Source organism: Penaeus chinensis, chromosome 37 (genome assembly GCF_019202785.1).
Source record: "Penaeus chinensis breed Huanghai No. 1 chromosome 37, ASM1920278v2, whole genome shotgun sequence".
Lineage (NCBI taxonomy): Eukaryota > Metazoa > Arthropoda > Malacostraca > Decapoda > Penaeidae > Penaeus > Penaeus chinensis.
The window spans coordinates 30135920-30155919 of NC_061855.1; the positions used below are offsets into that span (position 1 = coordinate 30135920).

The window sequence follows — 20000 nt, forward strand, 5'->3', positions numbered from 1 at the left end:
TAAACTCAACAAGATGAAAGTCTTATTATAAGTTTTCATTGTATTAGATGCCTTTTTTCATTATGGAATATGTCATAGAAGACAAATGTTTTTGAATTCATCAGTCTTTCAGTCAGATGTACAGGGTATGCCATTTACTCTATAGATAGCAATAGCAGTTTTAAATACCTTCTACAACCCTATATCATGTTAACTAGGTTCAGGTTGCTATCTGTCAGTCACTCTTAATGGATACAGTTAGGTAAAGTGCAGTGCATTTCTCTAAAATCAGATTTGACTGTATTTGTGTGTGTGCCTGCATTTTTTTCTTTCTCTGCTTTCATAATGTGACCCTTTTAAAGCATTTATTAGAGTGAACCATAACTTGAGATCATTACCCTAAAGGAGGTAGGGTATAAAAATAAAGGCAACGTTTTGGGTAGGAGGGTAGGCTCATTCCTTCACTGAAGTTCATTATCCATGTTTGTCAATTGACTACTCCAACTACAGACTGTATTATTTTCTTTGATTAATACCTTGTACATATCAGTAATCTATGGCCATTTGTAAAGAATAGAGCTAGAAGGCATCATTATCATTTCATCATCTTTCTTCGTCACCATCTTCATCCTGATCCTCACCCTTATGTTCATCTTCATCCTCAATCTCATCCTCTTCATCTTCATCTTCATCTTCATTTTCTCCATCTTCATCTTCATCTTCATCTTCATCTTCATTTTCTCCATCTTCATCTTCATCTTCATCTTCATCTTCATCTTCATCTTCATCCTAAACCTCATCTTGACCTCATCCTTGTGTACATCTCCATTTTCATCCTCATCCCCCTCTTCATCATCTTCATTTTCATCTTCATCTTTACACATTATTGTGCACTGTGCTTCAGCTCTTATTTTTCCCTGTACAAACTACATGTATTCATGAGTTTTGTTCTTTCTTTCAGGAACTAAAGTCCATAGCAGCTATGTTCAAAATTCCAATAAAATGGGTTGAAAAGCCAAAGGAAGATGTAAGTAACTTTTAATATTAGTTTATTTATTAAAGACTGAAATATATTGTTGTTTGCTAAAACCAATGGAAAAAATGTTAAGGTGTTTAGATTTCTCTCTACCCCTAAAAGTTAAGGAAAATGAAATGAGGAATTGACATTTTCATGTTATTTGAGTAGGAAGAGTAGGAGTAGAAAGAGTAGGAAGAGTAGGAATAATAGGAGGAGTAGGAAGAGTAGGAGGAGTAGGAAGAATAGGAGGAGTAGGAAGAGGAGGAGGAGGAGTAGGAAGAGGAGGAGGAGGAGTAGGAAGAGGAGGAGTAGGAGTAGGAAGAGGAGGAGGAGGAGGAGGAGTAGGAGTAGGAAGAGGAGGAGGAGGAGTAGGAAGAGGAGGAGGAGGAGTAGGAAGAGGAGGAGGAGGAGTAGGAAGAGGAGGAGGAGGAGTAGGAAGAGGAGGAGGAGGATCATGATCATGATCATGATCATGATCATGATCATGATCATGATAATGATAATGATAATGATAATGATAATGATAATGATAATGATAATGATAATGATAATGATAATGATAATGATAATGATAATGATAATGATATTGACAATGATAATGATAATGATAATGATAATGATAGGAAGAAGAAGAAAAAAAGATACATACATGTGGGAAGTTTCGAGAGTGAAAAGCAAATGATATTCACCCTACTCTTCATATAACTTAAGTAAAATCTGTTTATAGGAGTAGGAGGAGTAGGGAGTGTAGAAGGATTAGGAAGAGTAGGAAGAGTAGGAGGAGTAGGAATGAGAAGAAGAAGAAGAAGAAGAAGAAGAAGAAGAAGAAGAAGAAGGAGAAGGAGAAGGAGAAGGAGAAGGAGAAGGAGAAGGAGAAGGAGAAGGAGAAGGAGAAGGAGAAGGAGAAGGAGAGGAGGAGGAGGAGGAGGAGGAGGAGGAGGAGGAGGAGGAGGAGAGGAAGAGGAAGAGGAAGAGGAAGAGGAAGAGGAAGAGGAAGAGGAAGAGGAAGAGGAAGAGGAAGAGGAAGAGGAAGAGGAAGAGGAAGAGGAAGAGGAAGAGGAAGAGGAAGAGGAAGAGGAAGAGGAAGAGAGGAGAAGGAGGAGGAGGAGAAGGAGGAGGAGGAGAAGGAGGAGGAGGAGAAGGAGGAGGAGGAGAAGGAGGAGGAGGAGAAGGAGGAGGAGGAGAAGGAGGAGGAGGAGAAGGAGGAGGAGGAGAAGGAGGAGGAGGAGAAGGAGGAGGAGGAGAAGGAGGAGGAGGAGAAGGAGGAGGAGGAGAAGGAGGAGGAGGAGAAGGAGGAGGAGGAGAAGGAGGAGGAGGAGAAGGAGGAGGAGGAGAAGGAGGAGGAGGAGAAGGAGGAGGAGGAGAAGGAGGAGGAGGAGAAGGAGGAGGAGGAGAAGGAGGAGGAGGAGAAGGAGGAGGAGGAGAAGGAGGAGGAGGAGAAGGAGGAGGAGGAGAAGGAGGAGGAGGAGAAGGAGGAGGAGGAGAAGGAGGAGGAGGAGAAGGAGGAGGAGGAGAAGGAGAAGGAGAAGAAGGGGAATAATAATAATAATGATACTACTACTACTACTAATGATTATAAAAAAAATATAATAATAATGATGATAATAATAATAATGATAATAATATAATAGGAAGAGGAAGAAGAAGAAAAAACAACAACAAAGAGAGAGAGAGAGAAAGAAAAAGAGAATTGGAGAAAAAGAGAGAAAGAGAGAGTTTTGCAGTCTGAATGTAGATTACATCATGTATTGTACAGTAGTGGTTATTTTCTCAGAAGTAAAGCACCCCCTGAAAAGTGCAAATATACCACTGGGGATACATGTACCCTTGGTTTGGGAACCCCTGCTGTAGCCAACCATAGAACTTGATAATCCAAGACTAGCTGTTTTGATCTGTTTTATATAAATTCATTAAACTGTTAGATTATTATTTATCTTTCATTAGATTTTTGTTTCCTTCTCTTTATGGTTCCAAAGTTGCTATTTTTTTTTTTTTTTTTTTTTTTTTTTTTCTTTTCTAATATATATCAGTTTTTCTCTATCATCATTATCATTTTCATCTCCCATCTCTGATGTGACTTTTTTTTTTTTTTTTTTTTTTTTTTATGTCTTTCAGCCTTATGTTGTTGTTGAAATGGGTTGTGAAAAGGAAGCAAGGAAACTCATGTCTCGAAGCATGCTGGTGAGATCGTGCTATGAAATATGGTAAGCTAATTTGCATATTTTTGTAAAAAGAATATATGTAAGGAGTAGAAGTGAAGAAGAATGTAAGGGCATGAGATAAAGACTTCGGGGTGTTTTTCACATAGCATAAACAGACAGAGGAAAATGAAGAGTACTGAGGTGTCTTATTTTTACATGCGATATTTCTCTCTGCCAGGGGCCAAGGTGAGACAGAGGAAGAGCTCCATGCCAGTGTAAAGAGTGTTCCGCTCGAGTTCATCCAGCCACACATCACACGAGACAAGACATTCAAAGTCAGGGTGGAGACCTTCAATAAGACGCTCAAGAATACAGAGAAGCTCAAGAAAATAGAGGTGAGTCATGCTTCATCACTCACTCTTTTATTCCCTTGCTGAAAACATGTCATGTATTCATTGAAAAAGGCCATATTGTTTAGTTATGTCATTCGTCATGTTTATGTTGTGTGTGAGTTTCTGTTCCAGGGCAAGTGTGCTTATGTATATGTATGGGAGCGCATGTTTGTATTTGTATGTTCTGTGTATCGTGTACATTTCTTCACATACACAAATTTTTTTTTATAAAATGTTTTAGAATTGTTACCAAAGCTGATGATTAACCTCTTAGGTATCTATATATATATATGGAGTTATTATTTAGCGTTCTGTCCATTAATAATGCTTAGATTTTTATCTTATTTAGTCTTTCAGTTACTTACCCTTTGAGGGGAATGTAAATTTGAGAAATGCAGACACTTGCCTACACCTGATCGAGTACTATGGTCTACACCCAAATATTGTACCAGAAAAGCCTTATAAAGTAAGTAGAAGCTTTTGTACTTGGTCTCTTGGGTCGTGCATAAATATGAACATGAAATAATTATCAACATCAAATAGGGTTCAATTCCTGTATCATGAATTTTAGTTTATAATGAAAAATACCAATTTTCATTCTTTTCAGAATAAACTTTTTTCTTTGGTGTCCTTACAGTTTCAGGTCATGCAAAAGACCTTGATTTTTAAAATTGATATTCATATACTTGTAATATAGGTGACCTCATATGCTGTGGTGATTCCTTATTATTATACTGTTATCTCTCTTTTTTTTCAAGTCATTATAAATTATCTCATTTGTTATATACCCTTTAACCTTGTACCTCATATATTATCATTCTTGAACTCTATTTTTTTTCTTCTTCTTTTTCCCAACCTAGATCTTCTTTGGAAGGTGGATCACAGATGGGCAGAGAGAACTGATAGACAAGTTTTCCCTTAAGAAGCGGACCTATATTGGGAGCACATCCATGGATCCACAGCTCTCCTTCATCATGGCAAATTTCGCGCAAGTCCAGGCAGGGGAGGTGGTGGTGGATCCATTTGTGGGCACAGGTGAGATTGGGTTTTCTGTGATTTCATTGTCGTAGTTTTATTCAGTAATTCTGGGCTGCGATTTTTTTTTTATATGCTCATTTTAAACTTACTTTGGCATTTTCTTTTTGTTTATTGATTATTTTTACCACAATGGTCAGATTTCCTGTATATGACTGCTATTTGAGTTATAGACCTATAGTCCTGTCATTACTTCTGCTTTTCTTACCAGATTAGATGACTTCATTCTATTTCAGGTTCTGTGCTAGTTGCGGCTGCACATCGAGGGGCATACGTTTGGGGTTGGGACATAGACTACCTCACGCTACATGCAAGAACAAAACCCACTCGACATAGTCAGGTACGTGATGGCATTGCAATAGTAAACGTACCTACAGTTTTTTTGTTTTTTTTTTTTCTAGTAAATTACTGAGAAGATTCTGAACAGAATTTATTGTTCACAGAAACAACGTGCTGCTGAAGAATCAATCCGAAGCAATTTGAAACAGTATGGATTAGAGAACCAGTATATGGATGTTGTTGTCATGGATAATGCAAGGCCGTTTTGGAGAGGAGCTCCTTATGTTGATGCAATCATAACAGACCGTAAGTCATCAAGTTTTGTCTTAATGGGTGTTATTGTTATTAGAGAATGGAAAAATTACAAATCACAAAAAATATATGTATATTCCTAAAAGATACTGCAATTTACATATTTGCTTTTCATATAATAAAGACATAAAAGAAGGAAAAAACAAGCACATATTCCATCTTCATAATCACACTAAACAGATAGAGATTATGATTGTCCTTTGATAATTTCCAGCACCCTATGGGATCCGAGAATCAACTGAACGAGTTGGGACATTCAAGAATCTGAAGGTAAATGAGGAAGGGGTCAAGCAGCAGGTCCCAGCAGCACAGCACTTCCCCTCCAAGATTTCCTATAGCCTCTCAGATGTATTCCGCGATCTCATCAATTTTGCTGCAACCCACATGGTGATAGGAGGGAGGCTTGTCTTCTGGCTGCCCGTGTTTAGGTATGTTACATTGATATAGGGTTTTGAAAACAATGAATTTAGGGGATGAGTAAGCAAATTATGGTTTAAACACTTGGAATAGTGATGAATAACAACTTAAGTAGTTCACTAATTGTACTAACTGAACACTTATTTTTATAGAGAAGATTACCATGAGGGCTTGGTTCCTAGTCACCCATGTATGGAACTTGTATCTAACTGCGAGCAAGTCCTCACTGTACATTCCAGCAGAAGGCTTATCACCTTACGCAAGACGAGACATCCAGAGGTTTGTCTATCCACACTGTAATGTCCTCATGAGGCTTAATGAAAGAGATCCTGTATTAATTTGGTCTCTATTTCTATATTAGTAATGTAATAACCATAATCAGTTTGTATTTGTCCATGAAAAAGTAGATTTAAATGTAAGAAGTGATTGGGAAGGATGAAATAAAAAATATTCATACACATGTATAGACAAACACATGACAAACATCTACATATATACCCCACACCTACATACATTCACACAAAAATTATCATAGAGGCATGTAAATGATCACGCATACATCAATACTCATTGAGTATTTCTGCTTACGTATATGTATGAGCACACATACATCATGAAACGGGGCAACCAGATCAAGCAACCCCAGCATGATTAAGATGAAAGAGAAAGCATGAGTAGTACACAAGGCCCTGGGTGAAGACAAGTGAGGAAGGCGTAAGGGAGGTGTGAAGAGTGATTGACGGCCAGAGGAATCTGGTTTGATCAGCAAAGTCTGCAAGATGGATGCTGCACCCAAGAGCACCACCAGCTCTTGTGACAGCATTGTTCATGGGTTGGGGCTAACCTGCTAATTGTCATGTCTTTAACCCAATGCTGCCGGGGAAAATGCTGTGCTCATTTTTGTTGTTGTTGTTGTTGTTGCTGTTGTTGTGAAATGTCTCTGCACATAGATGGCTCTGCTAGTACTTAGCCACAAAGGGTTCAATTAGTAGACCTTGTGACCTTACCAGATTTTACCCTTCCTTGAATTGGGGGGGAACTTTTTTTTTTTTTTTTCGTTTTCTTTTTTACTAATGCTATGAATATTGATGTTGTTATTTTTATTATAAACCTTATAATTACTATGTTATAAACAGTAACAGCAAAATAAGATAATGTAATATACTTTTGTAAACCAAGGAAAAGGGTGAATGGGCAAGACAGGCAGTACTCGTAATTGTCTCGTTGGTGACTTGGTACAAGTGTAGCCATCTATGTTTAAAAACAATTAATAAAGTAAACTCACAGTGGGCATGGCAAGTATGTTCATACCATGCCCAGTGGTATTGGGTTAATTGTTGTGAGTCCAGATTGAAGACTTCAGTGTCTGTTTGTGTTTTCTCCCCTCTGTAGTGTTCTTTTTCTCCTTTATGTAAATCATGCATGTAATATGGCCTACAAATCATTCCTTCCCCAACTGAATATGTAAAGATATGTAAGGATATTCATAACAAATAACTCTGTAACCTACTAGTAATTAGTGGGAATCATGATCTCATTTCTTAACCCAATGCCAACGGGCATGACGTGTACGTATGTGTTATGCCCACTGTAAGTTACTTGTTTGATTGTTTTTACACATAGCTGGCTACACTTGTACTAAGTCACCAATGAGCCAGTTATGATTACTGCCTGTCTCACCCTTTTCTTTGATTTACGAAAATATTTTACGTTATCTTATTTTGCTGTTACCAACGTTTATAACATTATAGTAATTATAATGTTTATAATGAAAATAACACCATTGATATTCTTATCACTAGTAAAAAATAAAATTTTCCTGCCAATTCAAATCACGTAATTGACTCCTTTGTTGGCTAAGCACTAGCAGAACCATCTATGAGCAGAGACATTTCACAAAAATATAGAAAATGAGCACAGCATTTTCCCCATTTTTTATTCATTTTCCCCGGTGGCATTGGGGTAATACTATATAGATTCATTCAGCCCTCTTTCACTGCCTCACATCTTCACACACCTTTTTGTGTCTTCCCGTGGGGCCTCATATTTTAACCCATGCATTCTCTTTCATCTTAATCATTCTGGGGATGCTTGATTTAATTGTCACATCTCAGTGCACATATTCATTTGTATAGACCTTTTTGGGTATTTATAGATGTAATTTTATGTGATATATAAATTCTCTGTAAATATTTACATTACACTCTTATCATATTCATATCTTGCAGATTTTGTCTTCTTATTTTTTAACATCATTTGGTTACCCAAATCTAAGTATTTTCTTCTCTTTTAAGGAAGGGGAAACTGCCACAGCCACAGTGACAGACCTAACAGCGAAGTTCAGAGAGAAGTTTTTCCAGGCCTCACACATGACCAAAGAGGAGAGAGCCAACATGAAGTGTCTCTTCCCACGAGACAAGCGAGGCCAAGGTCTCGGCTACAGACTCACGGAGACTCAGACCAAACACAGCGGGCCTCAGGATGGCACCTCAGGGAAAGCAGCCTCTAGTAGCACTGATATGCCAGTCCCAGAAACCTCTACTAGTGAGCAGAGAAACAACTGTGATGGAAGCTTACTGACAGACAACTCTGAGTGTCATAATGAGTTAGAGAAAGATAGAAGTAAAGAGAAGTGTAATGAAGACAGTGAGAAATGCACTTTAAGTCAGGAAGAAGAACAAGAAGGTAGAAGAGAGGACACAAGTGGCAGTGATGCTGTTCAAAGTGCTGTATAAATCGAGACAATGTTATCAGGGTTGTTTGAGAACCAAGTAGTGTTTGTAAATAGTTTTGTTTAATTTTTTAGATTTTTAAATTGAAAAATGAAGTCCATTATTTTATATGAAACAGTTCTTTGATTACAGTTGGTAATCAATTACAACACAATAAGTCTTCACTTAATACAAACTCTCATATTCCTGGGAAAGAAAAAAAAAAAAAATTTCAAGAACATAGAGTACAAAGTTTTTTTTCCCTCTACTTTATTTTGTCATTTTACTTTTCTCATTTCATAAATAAGAAAAAAATGTATACCTGTTACTTTTGGGTAACATTTTATATCTGGAAAAATAGATATGAATGAGAAACACGAGTTTTTCTTCTGAGGGAACTAACTTCAGAGTCGGCTGCACACCCAAGACTTAATTAATTTGCAGTCTCAGAAATGTGTATGGATTGGTAAAATTTATAAGCATTTTATTTTAGAGCCAAAATCATGTTTCTTTTCTGAAGACAATCTAATGCATTTTTTTTTTCGTAGAAAGGACAATTCTTCTTCTTCTTCCCTTCTCTTTTTTTCTTTTTTTTTGTTGTTGTTGTTGACAAGTAGGCATTAATGGACTCACTTTAACCCATTGCGGTTGGGGAAAATGAATAAAAAATGGGGAAAATGTTGTGCTCATTTTTTATATTTTTTTGTGAAGTGTCACTACACATAGATGGCTCTGCCTTAGCTGATTCCATCTTTCCTTGAATTGGCGGGAAAACGTATTTTTTACTAGTTCTATGAATATTGGTGTTATTTTTATTATAAACATTCTAATTACTGTAAGGTTATAAACATTATTAATAGCAAAATAATTTAACGTAAGATATTTTCATGAATTAAAGAGAAGGGTAAACGGGCGAGACAGGCAGTACTCGTAATTGGCTCATTGTTGACTTAGTACAAGTGTAGCCATCTATGTGTAAACTCACAGTGTGCATGGCACGGACACGTGACATGCCTGTCGCGAATGGGTTAAAATAGCAATTCTGCAATCATACAAAACTTAAGCCATAAAGGACACAGTATGCCTTTTATCATTGAGGTGTGTGTGGCTCACTAGGTAAAATATGTGAAGTCATCCCTGCCATATGAACTTTGATGTCATCTAGCACTTCCTTACCTGCAAGATTTGCCCCCAAGCCTCATACTATGTCTATATTTTGAATGTGCTGCTAATGAACTTAGAAGTTGAAGCAGCAGAAAATTTTCCATAAATAAATAAAGGCCAAATTACCCATATCATCAAACAGGAATGGTTTGAGTTTAAATATTTGTGCATTATAGTACTTTTCCTTTTATTCAAAGCAAGTGAAACTCAGAACTCTGGTAGAGCTACAAGCTTGGTCATGGACAGTTCATGTATGCCGTTTACGACTCCTTGACTAGGTGTGCAGTTTCTTAGGACTTCATGATGATATCAAAGTAGACTTTTTTTTTTTTTTTTTTTTTTTTTTATGTTCAGGGATACCCAGAATGGCAAGAATTTAGCATTTACTTTCAAGAATGTGAAGCCCGGAACTTAGGTCTTAACCCAGTGTTGGCGAGTATTCACACTGTGTACTGTCATTTACTCTTGCAAAATTTGTTTGCACACAAATGGCTCCACAAGTGCTCAGCTACCTAGGAGCCAATTAACAAGCCTCAGCTGATTACTCCTTTCCTTGAAATTTCAGGGGGAATTTTTTTTACCTTAAAGCTATTAATATGGATATTATGATTATTATTATTATAGTGTTATCAACAATACTTATTGCAATCAAAAATAAAAAATCCAGAAATCAAGGAAAAGGGTAAACAGGTGAGCTAGGTAGGACTAGTAACTGAATCCTTGGTGATTAAGCACTTGCAGAGACATCTAAGTGTAAAGACAATCAGTAAACAAAGACAGTGGACATGGCATGTATTCTTGCCAGCCCACCATGAGGAAAGCCCCTGACTTTGCTTAGGGTTCCAAAGTATTCTGTTAGAAGAATATATGGAAACTTACTTTGCATAGTTGTACTGGATTCCTTTGTCCAGAGAAACAAAAAGAAAACATTCCACATGCACAGAAAAGATGAGATAGACTAGAAAGCAATTTGTGGTTTTGGAAGAAGGAAATATCTATTAAATGAAGACTTACTGTACCAGTTGTCAAAGGAAGTATCATTATCACATCTATATCACATATTGCAACTTTTTATTTTTATTTCCATGTAACCAACTCAAGTCTTGTGTTATGCCGTTATGTTGATGCTGGCATTCCTCTTGACACTAAATATTTCTGCCAAACTGACATTTACATTTATTTTTCATTTCACAATACATATTACCATTCCCAGTCATTGCCCCTATTACTATTCACAAAAGTTAATTATTTTTTCCAGTATTAATCTATTCCATATTTCATATCAAAATGCTCATCAGGAGCTGCAGAAATGGCTATCACACTGTAAAAGTTGATATATGTTTAAGTTAAAGCCATGAACTGTTTGATAGATTTGCCTTTCTTTTTCCTTTATTATTTATCAAATATCTTTGCTAAATGGAAGCAATGTATGGCCATTAATTTCATCTTTCGTTTGACAAGATAATAAAAATATTGTAAAGTTTTTATTACTACCTTGTTTCTGGGGGACTAAATACATTTATCAAGGATCTTGGTAGGAGAAAAAAAAATATTTCATACAAAAAAAAAAGTTTATTTCCATTTCTACATGGACAAGTTCCATAAGCCAAAACGTTTAGTTAAATATTAAAATATGAGCACATTTATTCCTATGTATAACTTCTACATGAAGTCGGGAACTTTCACCACAAAACATCTATGTGCATGAAAGGTTGTCCTTTGCATTCATAAGTTTTTTCCAGTCTTTATTTAAAACAACAACATTGAAAAAAAATAATAATAAAAAAATTCCCTATAACCCTATGACTTTAGAAATATTTCAGGAATAACATCTTATAAAGAAAAAGTGGTCACAGAAAGGCTAGCATATACCATGTATACACACTTCAGCATCTCGCATTACTGGATTAGATAGGCTTGTAATCTAATTTAGTCTCCAACTTCTTGTTGTCGGAAACCTTGCGTACAGCTTTCATAAAGTCCTCCTCTATTACATAGTCACGCTCATTGCGAATAGCAAAGAGACCTGCTTCAGTGCAAACATTCCGGAGATCAGCACCATTGAAGCCATCAGACAGTTTCACAACGGCTTCATAATCTGTGGGGGAGGAACGTATTTATATGATGGTCATTTGAATTAAAAGAAAAATACAGCACTGACAATAAACAATATCTAAAATAATAAAGAAAAATTTACCAGCAAAGACCTACACTTACACTCACAACCACAAAGCTTATTATCCAATTACAAGCAGTGTATATAGTAGATAAAATTAATTCAGAACTTACCGATCTCTCCACGTTTTGTGATTGGACCAGAGTGGATTTTCAAGATCTCCAGCCTGGCTTGCTCATTGGGGAGAGCAATTTCAATCTTCCTATCCAAACGGCCAGGACGCAGGAGAGCAGGGTCAAGGGTGTCAGGACGATTGGTTGCCATAATCATTTTGACCTGATAGTGGTAAGAGTGTGTCAATAGAGTGCTTCATCAACAATATTTTCACGTGTCAAAAGTACTATAAATAACAGATCTCTTTTGATTCATTCATTAATCCATGCTACACAATATCAGCTCAGTGTATTTAAGCTCTCTGAATGAATCCATGGGGAGAAAGATGAGGAAGAGGGAGGGAGGGAAGAAGGGAGGAAGGAAAGGAGGTGGTGTACTGAGAAAAAGATAGGGTGGAATGGAGGGAAAGGGAAGAGAGGAAGGATGGAAGGATAAAAATGCGAAACATGAAATGAAGAAAGGGGGAATAGGGAAGAAAGAAAAGAAGCGAAAAGGAGGAAGAAGAGTACTTGAGGGAAAATACGAAAGGACGGAGTGAAGAAGAAAGGATATGGAGGTAGACGAGAGAAGGAAGGAAAGAAGGACAGGCAGAAGGTTGAATAAAGAAAAGATAGGAAGAAAAGGAGGGAAAATGATAAGAGAGGATAGGGAGAATAGAGAAGGAGGAAAAAGAAGAATAACATTCCAGCCAATATTAAAGTTTCAGATGTTCAAGGTCCTCAAAGGGCAATAAGGGATCTGGTCTCTATGAAGACAATCAAGATGCATTGAAAAGGGTACCTAACTGAAGCTCGTTTATAACAACTGGCTGAAATAGGGAAGCTTTTCACATGACAGGATTAATGTAGAAAAAGGTAAATATGAACAAATATTGACAATCTAGGACATGTAACTGATTAATATAGTCACTATCAAATATCTGGAATGATGATGCTGTAAAGATAGTGATCTTCCTCATAGTGTGTGATGCTGGAGATACCAAAAAATGAAAAAAATTAAAAGAGAAAAAAAATTGATCTTCCTCATAGTGTGTGATGCTGGAGATACCAAAAAATGAAAAAAATTAAAAGAGAAAAAAAAATTGAGCTATGTATTTTCTCATACCATTTACAACCCTTACTTTGCTATCTACTTCATCCATATCACCATCAAAGAAAACATGAAGAATATTCATCATCTACTGATCTATTATTCCTATCACTTTTCATGATCATCAAACCGAATCTGTACTAGGCCTTATCGCCCTAAATGTACTATAAAAATTACAATGTGGTTGAAAGTACTAGTTTCAAAACAAATTTATTCCACTCTTTTCAATTCCAAATCCCCTAAATCTATAATAATTAACTCTTTGCTCATTTGCTAGTGTTTAGCCACAAAGGAGTCAATTAATAGATCTTGTGATCTTACCAGATTTCACCTTTCCTTGAATTGACAGGAAAAACTTTTTTTTTCACTAATGCTATGAATATCAATAGTGTTACCTTTATTATAGACATTATAATTACTATAATGTTATTGACATTAGAAACAGCAATACAAGATAACAAAATATTTCCAAAAATCAAGGAAAAGGGTAAACAGGTGAGACAGGCAGTACTCATAATTGGCTCATTGATGACTTTGTACAAGTGTAGCCATCTATGTGTAAAAAACAAAGTAAACTGACAGTGTGCATGGTATGTACGTATATGCCATGCCTGTCGGATTTGGCTTAACTAAAAAGAGAAATGAAAAAAGGAATCAGTAACCATGCTTTTGTCACAAACAGTACAGCACAAACCTGGCCAAGAGAATCAAAGCCGTCCATCTGATTTAGCAACTCCATCAAAGTTCTCTGGATTTCACGATCAGCTGATGTGCCCTCAGAGAATCTTCTCCCACCAATGGCATCAATCTCGTCCATAAATATGATGCAAGGCTGATGGTCACGTGCATAGTTGAACATTTCTCGGATGAGACGGGCAGACTCGCCAATGTACTTGTCTACAATAGCACTGGACACAACCTGAAATAAAATTAAGCACAAATAATAAATGAATCATCAAAATTTCCAGTATTCGGTAAGTATACATAACAAAACATTCTAGATAATGCAGATATACAAACAAGGAGCAAATGATCTGGCTTTGGACATCATCTTTAATTACCTTATGACAATGACATTAAAAACAATAATAATAAGTAAAATAAAAAATAAATAAAATCATTAATAAAAAGCACTAGTGCCAAAGAGCTGCAAGAGAATGAGAAGCAACTGTGCAACATACTTTCAGGAAGTTGCAGTCGAGCTGAGATGCAACAGCACGAGCCAGCAAGGTCTTTCCTGTGCCTGGTGGACCATACAGAAGACAACCCTTGGGTGGAGAGATTCCCACACGGTGGAACAGCTCAGGGTTCAAGAGAGGAAGCTCGATGACCTGCACAAAAAATGGAATGCTCAAGTTTTTGGATATAAAATTTATATGGTATAGCTGAATAATACTGGTTATGGTATACAGCGCATATAGATAAATATTTTCTTTCACAACTTATTATGAAAATCAATCCCTGACATTATAAATGTAATTTTACTCACAACTTCTACAAAAGACTCATTGATTTCATTTCTGATTCAGACTTTTATTTGCTTTAAATTTAACTGAACGTCAACAATTCATCTGAAATTTACACCTTTGGATCTACTCCTTTAGTATACATTTAACCTCCCCCTAAAGAAACTTTTTAGACTTTAAAAATCTCTCAACATTACCCAGTGGCAAAGAACCTTACCTCTCTGAGTTCACGGATCTGCTCAGCCAAACCACCAATCTGATTGTAGGTAACATCACCAGGGTCTTCGTGGCTCATGTTGTAGACTAGGGGATCAACTTCACGTGGCAAGTACCTCATGATGGTCAGCGTCGTCATGTCCAAAGCTACACGGGTACCAGGCTGAGGGATATTCTTTTGTTAGTTTTCTATCACATATTATTAATGATCTGTTATACAAAAAATAATAAAATAAACTGATTGAATATGGGAGATTCAGCATAGATTCAGAAGGTCACACACACACACACAAAAAGAGAGGGAGATAGAGGGAAATAGAGAGAGAGAAACTCTTGCTCTTTCTACAACTATCAATTTCTCAAAGACATTGAGATCAAATACAGCAACATTACCTTGAGCTTCCCCTTGTCTAGCTGCCGCCTGCATCCCACCACGTAGCGAGGTCCATTTGTTGCCTTCACAATGAACTTCTCCTCTGTAAGCTGCTTCAGGACCTCTCCAACGATCTGCCCGACGCTCTGCAGGGCCTTGAGGTCATTCTCGCTCTTGTCATACTGTTTGTCTAGCTCCTTCTTCTCCTCTCGTTCTGTTGGCAAGAAATTTGAAATTGAAGTGACTCCTAGAGTTTAATCAATGTGCTAAGACAAAATATTTTTAAAACCTGGAACTCCTTAACTTATCATACCTTCTTTTCTAGAGTCATGTTATTAGTCATTTGTTAATTTTAGACATTCTAGAATATTTCTGCTAAAAAAAATGTCTTCTTACTCAATACAGACATAACATAAACTGCAAACTAACATTAGAGTTGATATCTTTAGCAAGTGTTACTGGATCAGTGATGCTGATGTACAGGATGCAAGGTAATTTCTGTATTTTTTTTTTCAGGAATAAAAGTGTGCCATACTATACTCATATCAGCAGGCAAAAAAATAATCTAGGGGACAGCTGTGGTCTGCAAACAGTTTGCATTAATCAAACTTGTATTATTATAATTATTGTGACACAAGAAAGTGGGTTTTGGTTATACATTTTGAAATTTATATATTCCATGAATATTCAGATAAACAAAGACTTAAAAGTTTAACAGGTCTCTGTTCAAATAAAACATATGAACCCCTTCAGTTCCATAACCCTGCTTGTGACAAACCTCTACCACAATTCTTAACACCAATGACAAACTGGATCACTGCTCATGGTAAATTATCATCATGTCTGTAATACTGCTTTGGCTGTACTTGGTCTCCAGGTATGGTGTCAACAGGTTTTTCTTTTGAAAACCGTCAGAATTCATTCAATAAGTATGACAGTATGACAAGAGCATGGGAATCCCCAACCAATACAAAATATCAGACACGGAGCACCAGAACTCTGTATAACTAACAGGCCATTTGACGCAGCATATAGTAAGCCAGATCAGACAAAATAAAATATAAACATACAAATCAATTTTAATAAATCAAAATAAAACATTGTCTTTTTCTTGGTGTATGTGGGGGAGGGGGGGGGGGGGCACAAATTTGCAAAGAAATAAAAATAATTCAATTAAAAATCAGACATTCACTGCAAATACCTCATTAGCCTTAGTGAATTGTCAAAATGTTTGAGATAGTCACTCTGTTCAATAGTGAAATCATGAATGTGTGCATTGATGAACACAAAGCAAAAGGTAAAGATGTACTTCTTAACCTTTAACAGGGAGGAAATATGTCAAATTATTGTCTAATTTTCATTACACTGCACAGTGGCAAATCATGATGGCACTGGTTTGAATTTCAAGTGTCTTCCACTCAGTCTAGTATATAGTTCATGTGATTGAATGTGTGAAGTCAAATTGGCTGTACTAAATCCAACACCAGGATTTATTGTCACATTATCTTTTCAAATATGATAATCGGGTTTTCCGAACAATACTTCAATCATCAGATTTATTTTCATGTGATGAGAACAAATATGATGATCATTTCGTCTGCATTCACAAGCCGAAAATCCTGATGTGATTTGTTAAATCTTGATAGCAGGGGAGGGCACGAAGTAGGTCAGGGATATTACAGGGTAAAACAGGCTGAAATAAGAAGAATGGAGAACAGAAATGCACCAAGTTTCAAAAAAACTCTACAAGAATCAAACCCATCGTTTAGTTAAAAAAAAAAATCTTTGGGATTTCACATAACCCTTATCCCTCAAGGTAATCATACATTGTGTCCTAGCTAATAAACCTACGTAACCTTAACCCTGTGGGATTTATACACTATGATCTATATACACCCTAGCCAGGGGGTTTGTCCCCTGGACTACCATGGTTTTAATACAATACAATCTATATATTCCCTAGCCAGGGGGATCTGCCCCCTTGGCTCACGTGTTAAAATATTTGCCTTGCCAGGACCCCTGGACCCCTGTGGCTTTAACCCAACCTGGACGGGTCATGTGTATTGGCATCATAACCACTGGGTCTGTGGGGTATGCCTGTATGCACGGTGATGTGCCAGAACGAGCGAAGCGGGATGTTTGGCTTGACGTCACAGACTCCCGCACCCAGTGTCTGGCCATTGCCAGAAATCACCAGAGTTTATCACACTCAGGGATTTCTGTTCACCTGGCGGTGATAGGTTAATACAATCAGATCTGTATATTCTCTAGCCCCCTAAAGCCCCAGGGTTAAACCACATACCTCTATATAGCAAAACACCAAACTTTTCTTCGCTTCTGTCTATGGTCAGAATTGCTTGGTTTCTAATCACTTTTTTCAGCATTTGATGGGCTTAATATCAAGCTGTGATAGATACTAATGTCTATTTGCTCTGTATATCCACTATATGGCTCTAAAAATGACCTGGAATCAATGCAACACTTAACCATTTCTCATCGGCATTTATCATGAAACGGTATTGCCAGGCCATCAAATTTCCCAGTGCCGAAAAAGTGCATGTGCAGAAGGTCATTACACAGAAGAGCATAAATGATTACCAAAACACGTAAAAGAAGTATAATAAAACAACATGAATGCATTAATACATGAATTCAGAAAAACAGACATTTTGAAATTTATATATTCCATGAATATTCAGATAAACAAAAACTTAAAAGTTTAACATGTCTCTGTTCAAATAAAACATATGAACCCCTTCAGTTCCATAACCCTGCTTGTGACAAACCCCTACCACAATTCTTAACACCAATGACAAACTGGATCACTGCTCATGGTAAATTATCATCATGTCTGTAATACTGCTTTGGCTGTACTTGGTCTCCAGGTATGGTGTCAACAGGTTTTTCTTTTGAAAACCGTCAGAATTCATTCAATAACAAATGATACAAATGCATTTAAAAAAAATAAACATACAAATTAAACATAAATCATACAAATCGTTGGTAATTACAAAATACTCGTTCTCAAAAATGTGTAGTACTAGATGATCTACTTGACCTATCGCAGTAATGAGTTCTGCGTCACAATTGTTTTGATTCTTACAAGGGAAACATGAAGGGGATGGGATGGTCTTCTCTCTTCTGTCATGAATCTCCTTTATTTTCAATTTGTGCTCCTTTTCCCATAGATGAAAAGTGTCTTAGGTTTGGTCAAGGTAACCTCTCTATACCCTTTTTTTTTCTTTTTTTCTTTTTTTACTGTAATCTTGATTGTCATAGACAGAAAATTAACCAAAGCAAACACTGGTAATTGCCCAAAAAAAATATTTTGACAATTGCATAATACATGAACTATTTGGCACATTGCAGTAATGAGTTATGTGGCCAGTGTGGTATTTATCCTTGTAATGTTAACAAGATGAGTGATCTTGTCCGTTCTTTTAAGTAAAGCGCCTTTAGGAAACATTTGCACATTCATTCCCAAAGAACATTGTCTTGGTTTGTATTGCTCTGTCACTTCATATAGGCTTTATTGCCCAACTCCACCACCACCTCCAACTACACAATGTCTCATCCTTTTAACCCAATGCCGCTGGGGAAAATTAATAAAAAATGGGGAAAATGCTGTGCTCATTTTCTATATTTTTTGTGGAATGTCTCTGTACATAGATGGCTCTGCTAGCGCTTAGTCACAAAGGAGTCAATTAGTAGACCCAGTGGCAATGGCTATGTATGCCATTGGTCTATCAAGACTGCAGGACCATATAAGCCATGAAAAAATGCCGGTGAAACAAGTGTCCTATGCAGATGACCTGGCAGGTGCAGGAAAAATAAATGACCTAAGGAAATGGTGGGACCTGATTCAACGAGATGGACCACCACAAGGCTACCATCCAAATGCCCAGAAGTCCATATTAATTGTAAAACCCGGAAACATTGAACAAGCAAAAGAATGTTTTGGAAACATGGAGATACAAATTAATGCAGATGGAGAGAAGTATAAAAAGAAACTTTTGTGAAATCCAGAGTAGAAGGATGGATAGGGGAGATGAAATGGTTAGCTAACATCGCAAAAGAAGAACCACATGCTGCTTATACCGCATTCACCTTTGGCTTAAAACACAAGTGGAAATATCTGATGAGGACAGTACCAAACATAGGACACCTCCTACAGCCCACAGAAGACACCATCAAGAGGGATTTCATCCCAGCCCTCTCAGGTGGGCAAAACCCTACAGATTTAGAGAGGGCCATCCTGGAGCTGCCGCCAAGAATGGGAGGCATGGGAATCCCCAACCAATACAAAATATCAGACACGGAGCACCAGAACTCTGTACAACTAACAGGCCATTTGACGCAGCATATAGTAAGCCAGATCAGACAAGGGGAAATAAACGAGGCAGAACAGAAAAAAATGATATTAGAAATAACGAAGACTAGGGAAGAAAACCAAAAAGCTGAATTAGATAATATATTATCACAGCTATCAGAGAACGGGCAGAGAAGAATGCAGATGGCACAGGAAGTGGGGGCATCCAACTGGCTCACGGCACTATCTATTATAGCCAAAGGTTTTAGCCTAAACAAACAAGAATTTTTTGATGCCTTGGCTTTAAGGTATGGCTGGCATATGGATGGACTTCCACAATCCTGCTCGTGTGGCTCCCCCTTCAACAAAAATCACGCCATGATTTGTAAGACGGGAGGATTTGTCGTCATACGGCATGATGAAGTCAGGGACCTCACTGCCCAAATGCTGAGGGAAGTCTGCCATGACGTGAGGGTGGAACCAGAACTTCTGCCGACTGGAGGAAGAAGCTTCACCCTGAGATCGGTAAACACCGCAGAGGATGCTCGCCTAGACATCAGCGCCAGAGGATTTTGGGCCCCGAGGCCTGAGAGCATTCTTCGATGTAAGGATCTTTAATCCTATGACGCAGAGCAACAGGGACCAGGATCTACATGCTGCCCACGGAAGGCATGAAAATGACAAGATCCGAGAATATGGAGAACGAGAAGAAGTGGAACAAGGGCTTTCACGCCCCTTGTATTCACGACCACAGGAGGAATGGCACCAAGAAAAAGGCCTTCTACGCTATCCTGGCGCAGCAACTGGCA

At 37.4% G+C, this 20000-nt stretch overlaps 2 protein-coding genes across 2 annotated transcripts in view; one reads left to right on the forward strand and one right to left on the reverse strand.

Moving 5' to 3' along the window:
- The window catches only part of LOC125045519 (tRNA (guanine(10)-N2)-methyltransferase homolog), a 9314-nt gene extending 787 nt beyond the window's left edge, over nt 1-8527 (forward strand). The window contains exons 2-11 of the mRNA XM_047642819.1: nt 941-1006; nt 3113-3201; nt 3377-3533; nt 3880-3996; nt 4391-4565; nt 4802-4905; nt 5009-5150; nt 5371-5584; nt 5726-5852; nt 7868-8527. Of these exons, the coding sequence (XP_047498775.1) occupies nt 941-1006; nt 3113-3201; nt 3377-3533; nt 3880-3996; nt 4391-4565; nt 4802-4905; nt 5009-5150; nt 5371-5584; nt 5726-5852; nt 7868-8308 (1632 nt within the window). The 3' untranslated portion in view covers nt 8309-8527. The remainder of the gene's footprint in view (nt 1-940; nt 1007-3112; nt 3202-3376; nt 3534-3879; nt 3997-4390; nt 4566-4801; nt 4906-5008; nt 5151-5370; nt 5585-5725; nt 5853-7867) is intronic.
- A 2478-nt stretch (nt 8528-11005) lies between these two features.
- The window catches only part of LOC125045550 (26S proteasome regulatory subunit 10B), a 10783-nt gene continuing 1788 nt past the window's right edge, over nt 11006-20000 (reverse strand). The window contains exons 2-7 of the mRNA XM_047642871.1: nt 14903-15096; nt 14511-14672; nt 14009-14158; nt 13522-13746; nt 11738-11900; nt 11006-11546 (exon numbers count right to left, since the gene is read on the reverse strand). Coding sequence (XP_047498827.1) covers nt 11356-11546; nt 11738-11900; nt 13522-13746; nt 14009-14158; nt 14511-14672; nt 14903-15096 — 1085 coding nt within the window. The 3' untranslated portion in view covers nt 11006-11355. The remainder of the gene's footprint in view (nt 11547-11737; nt 11901-13521; nt 13747-14008; nt 14159-14510; nt 14673-14902; nt 15097-20000) is intronic.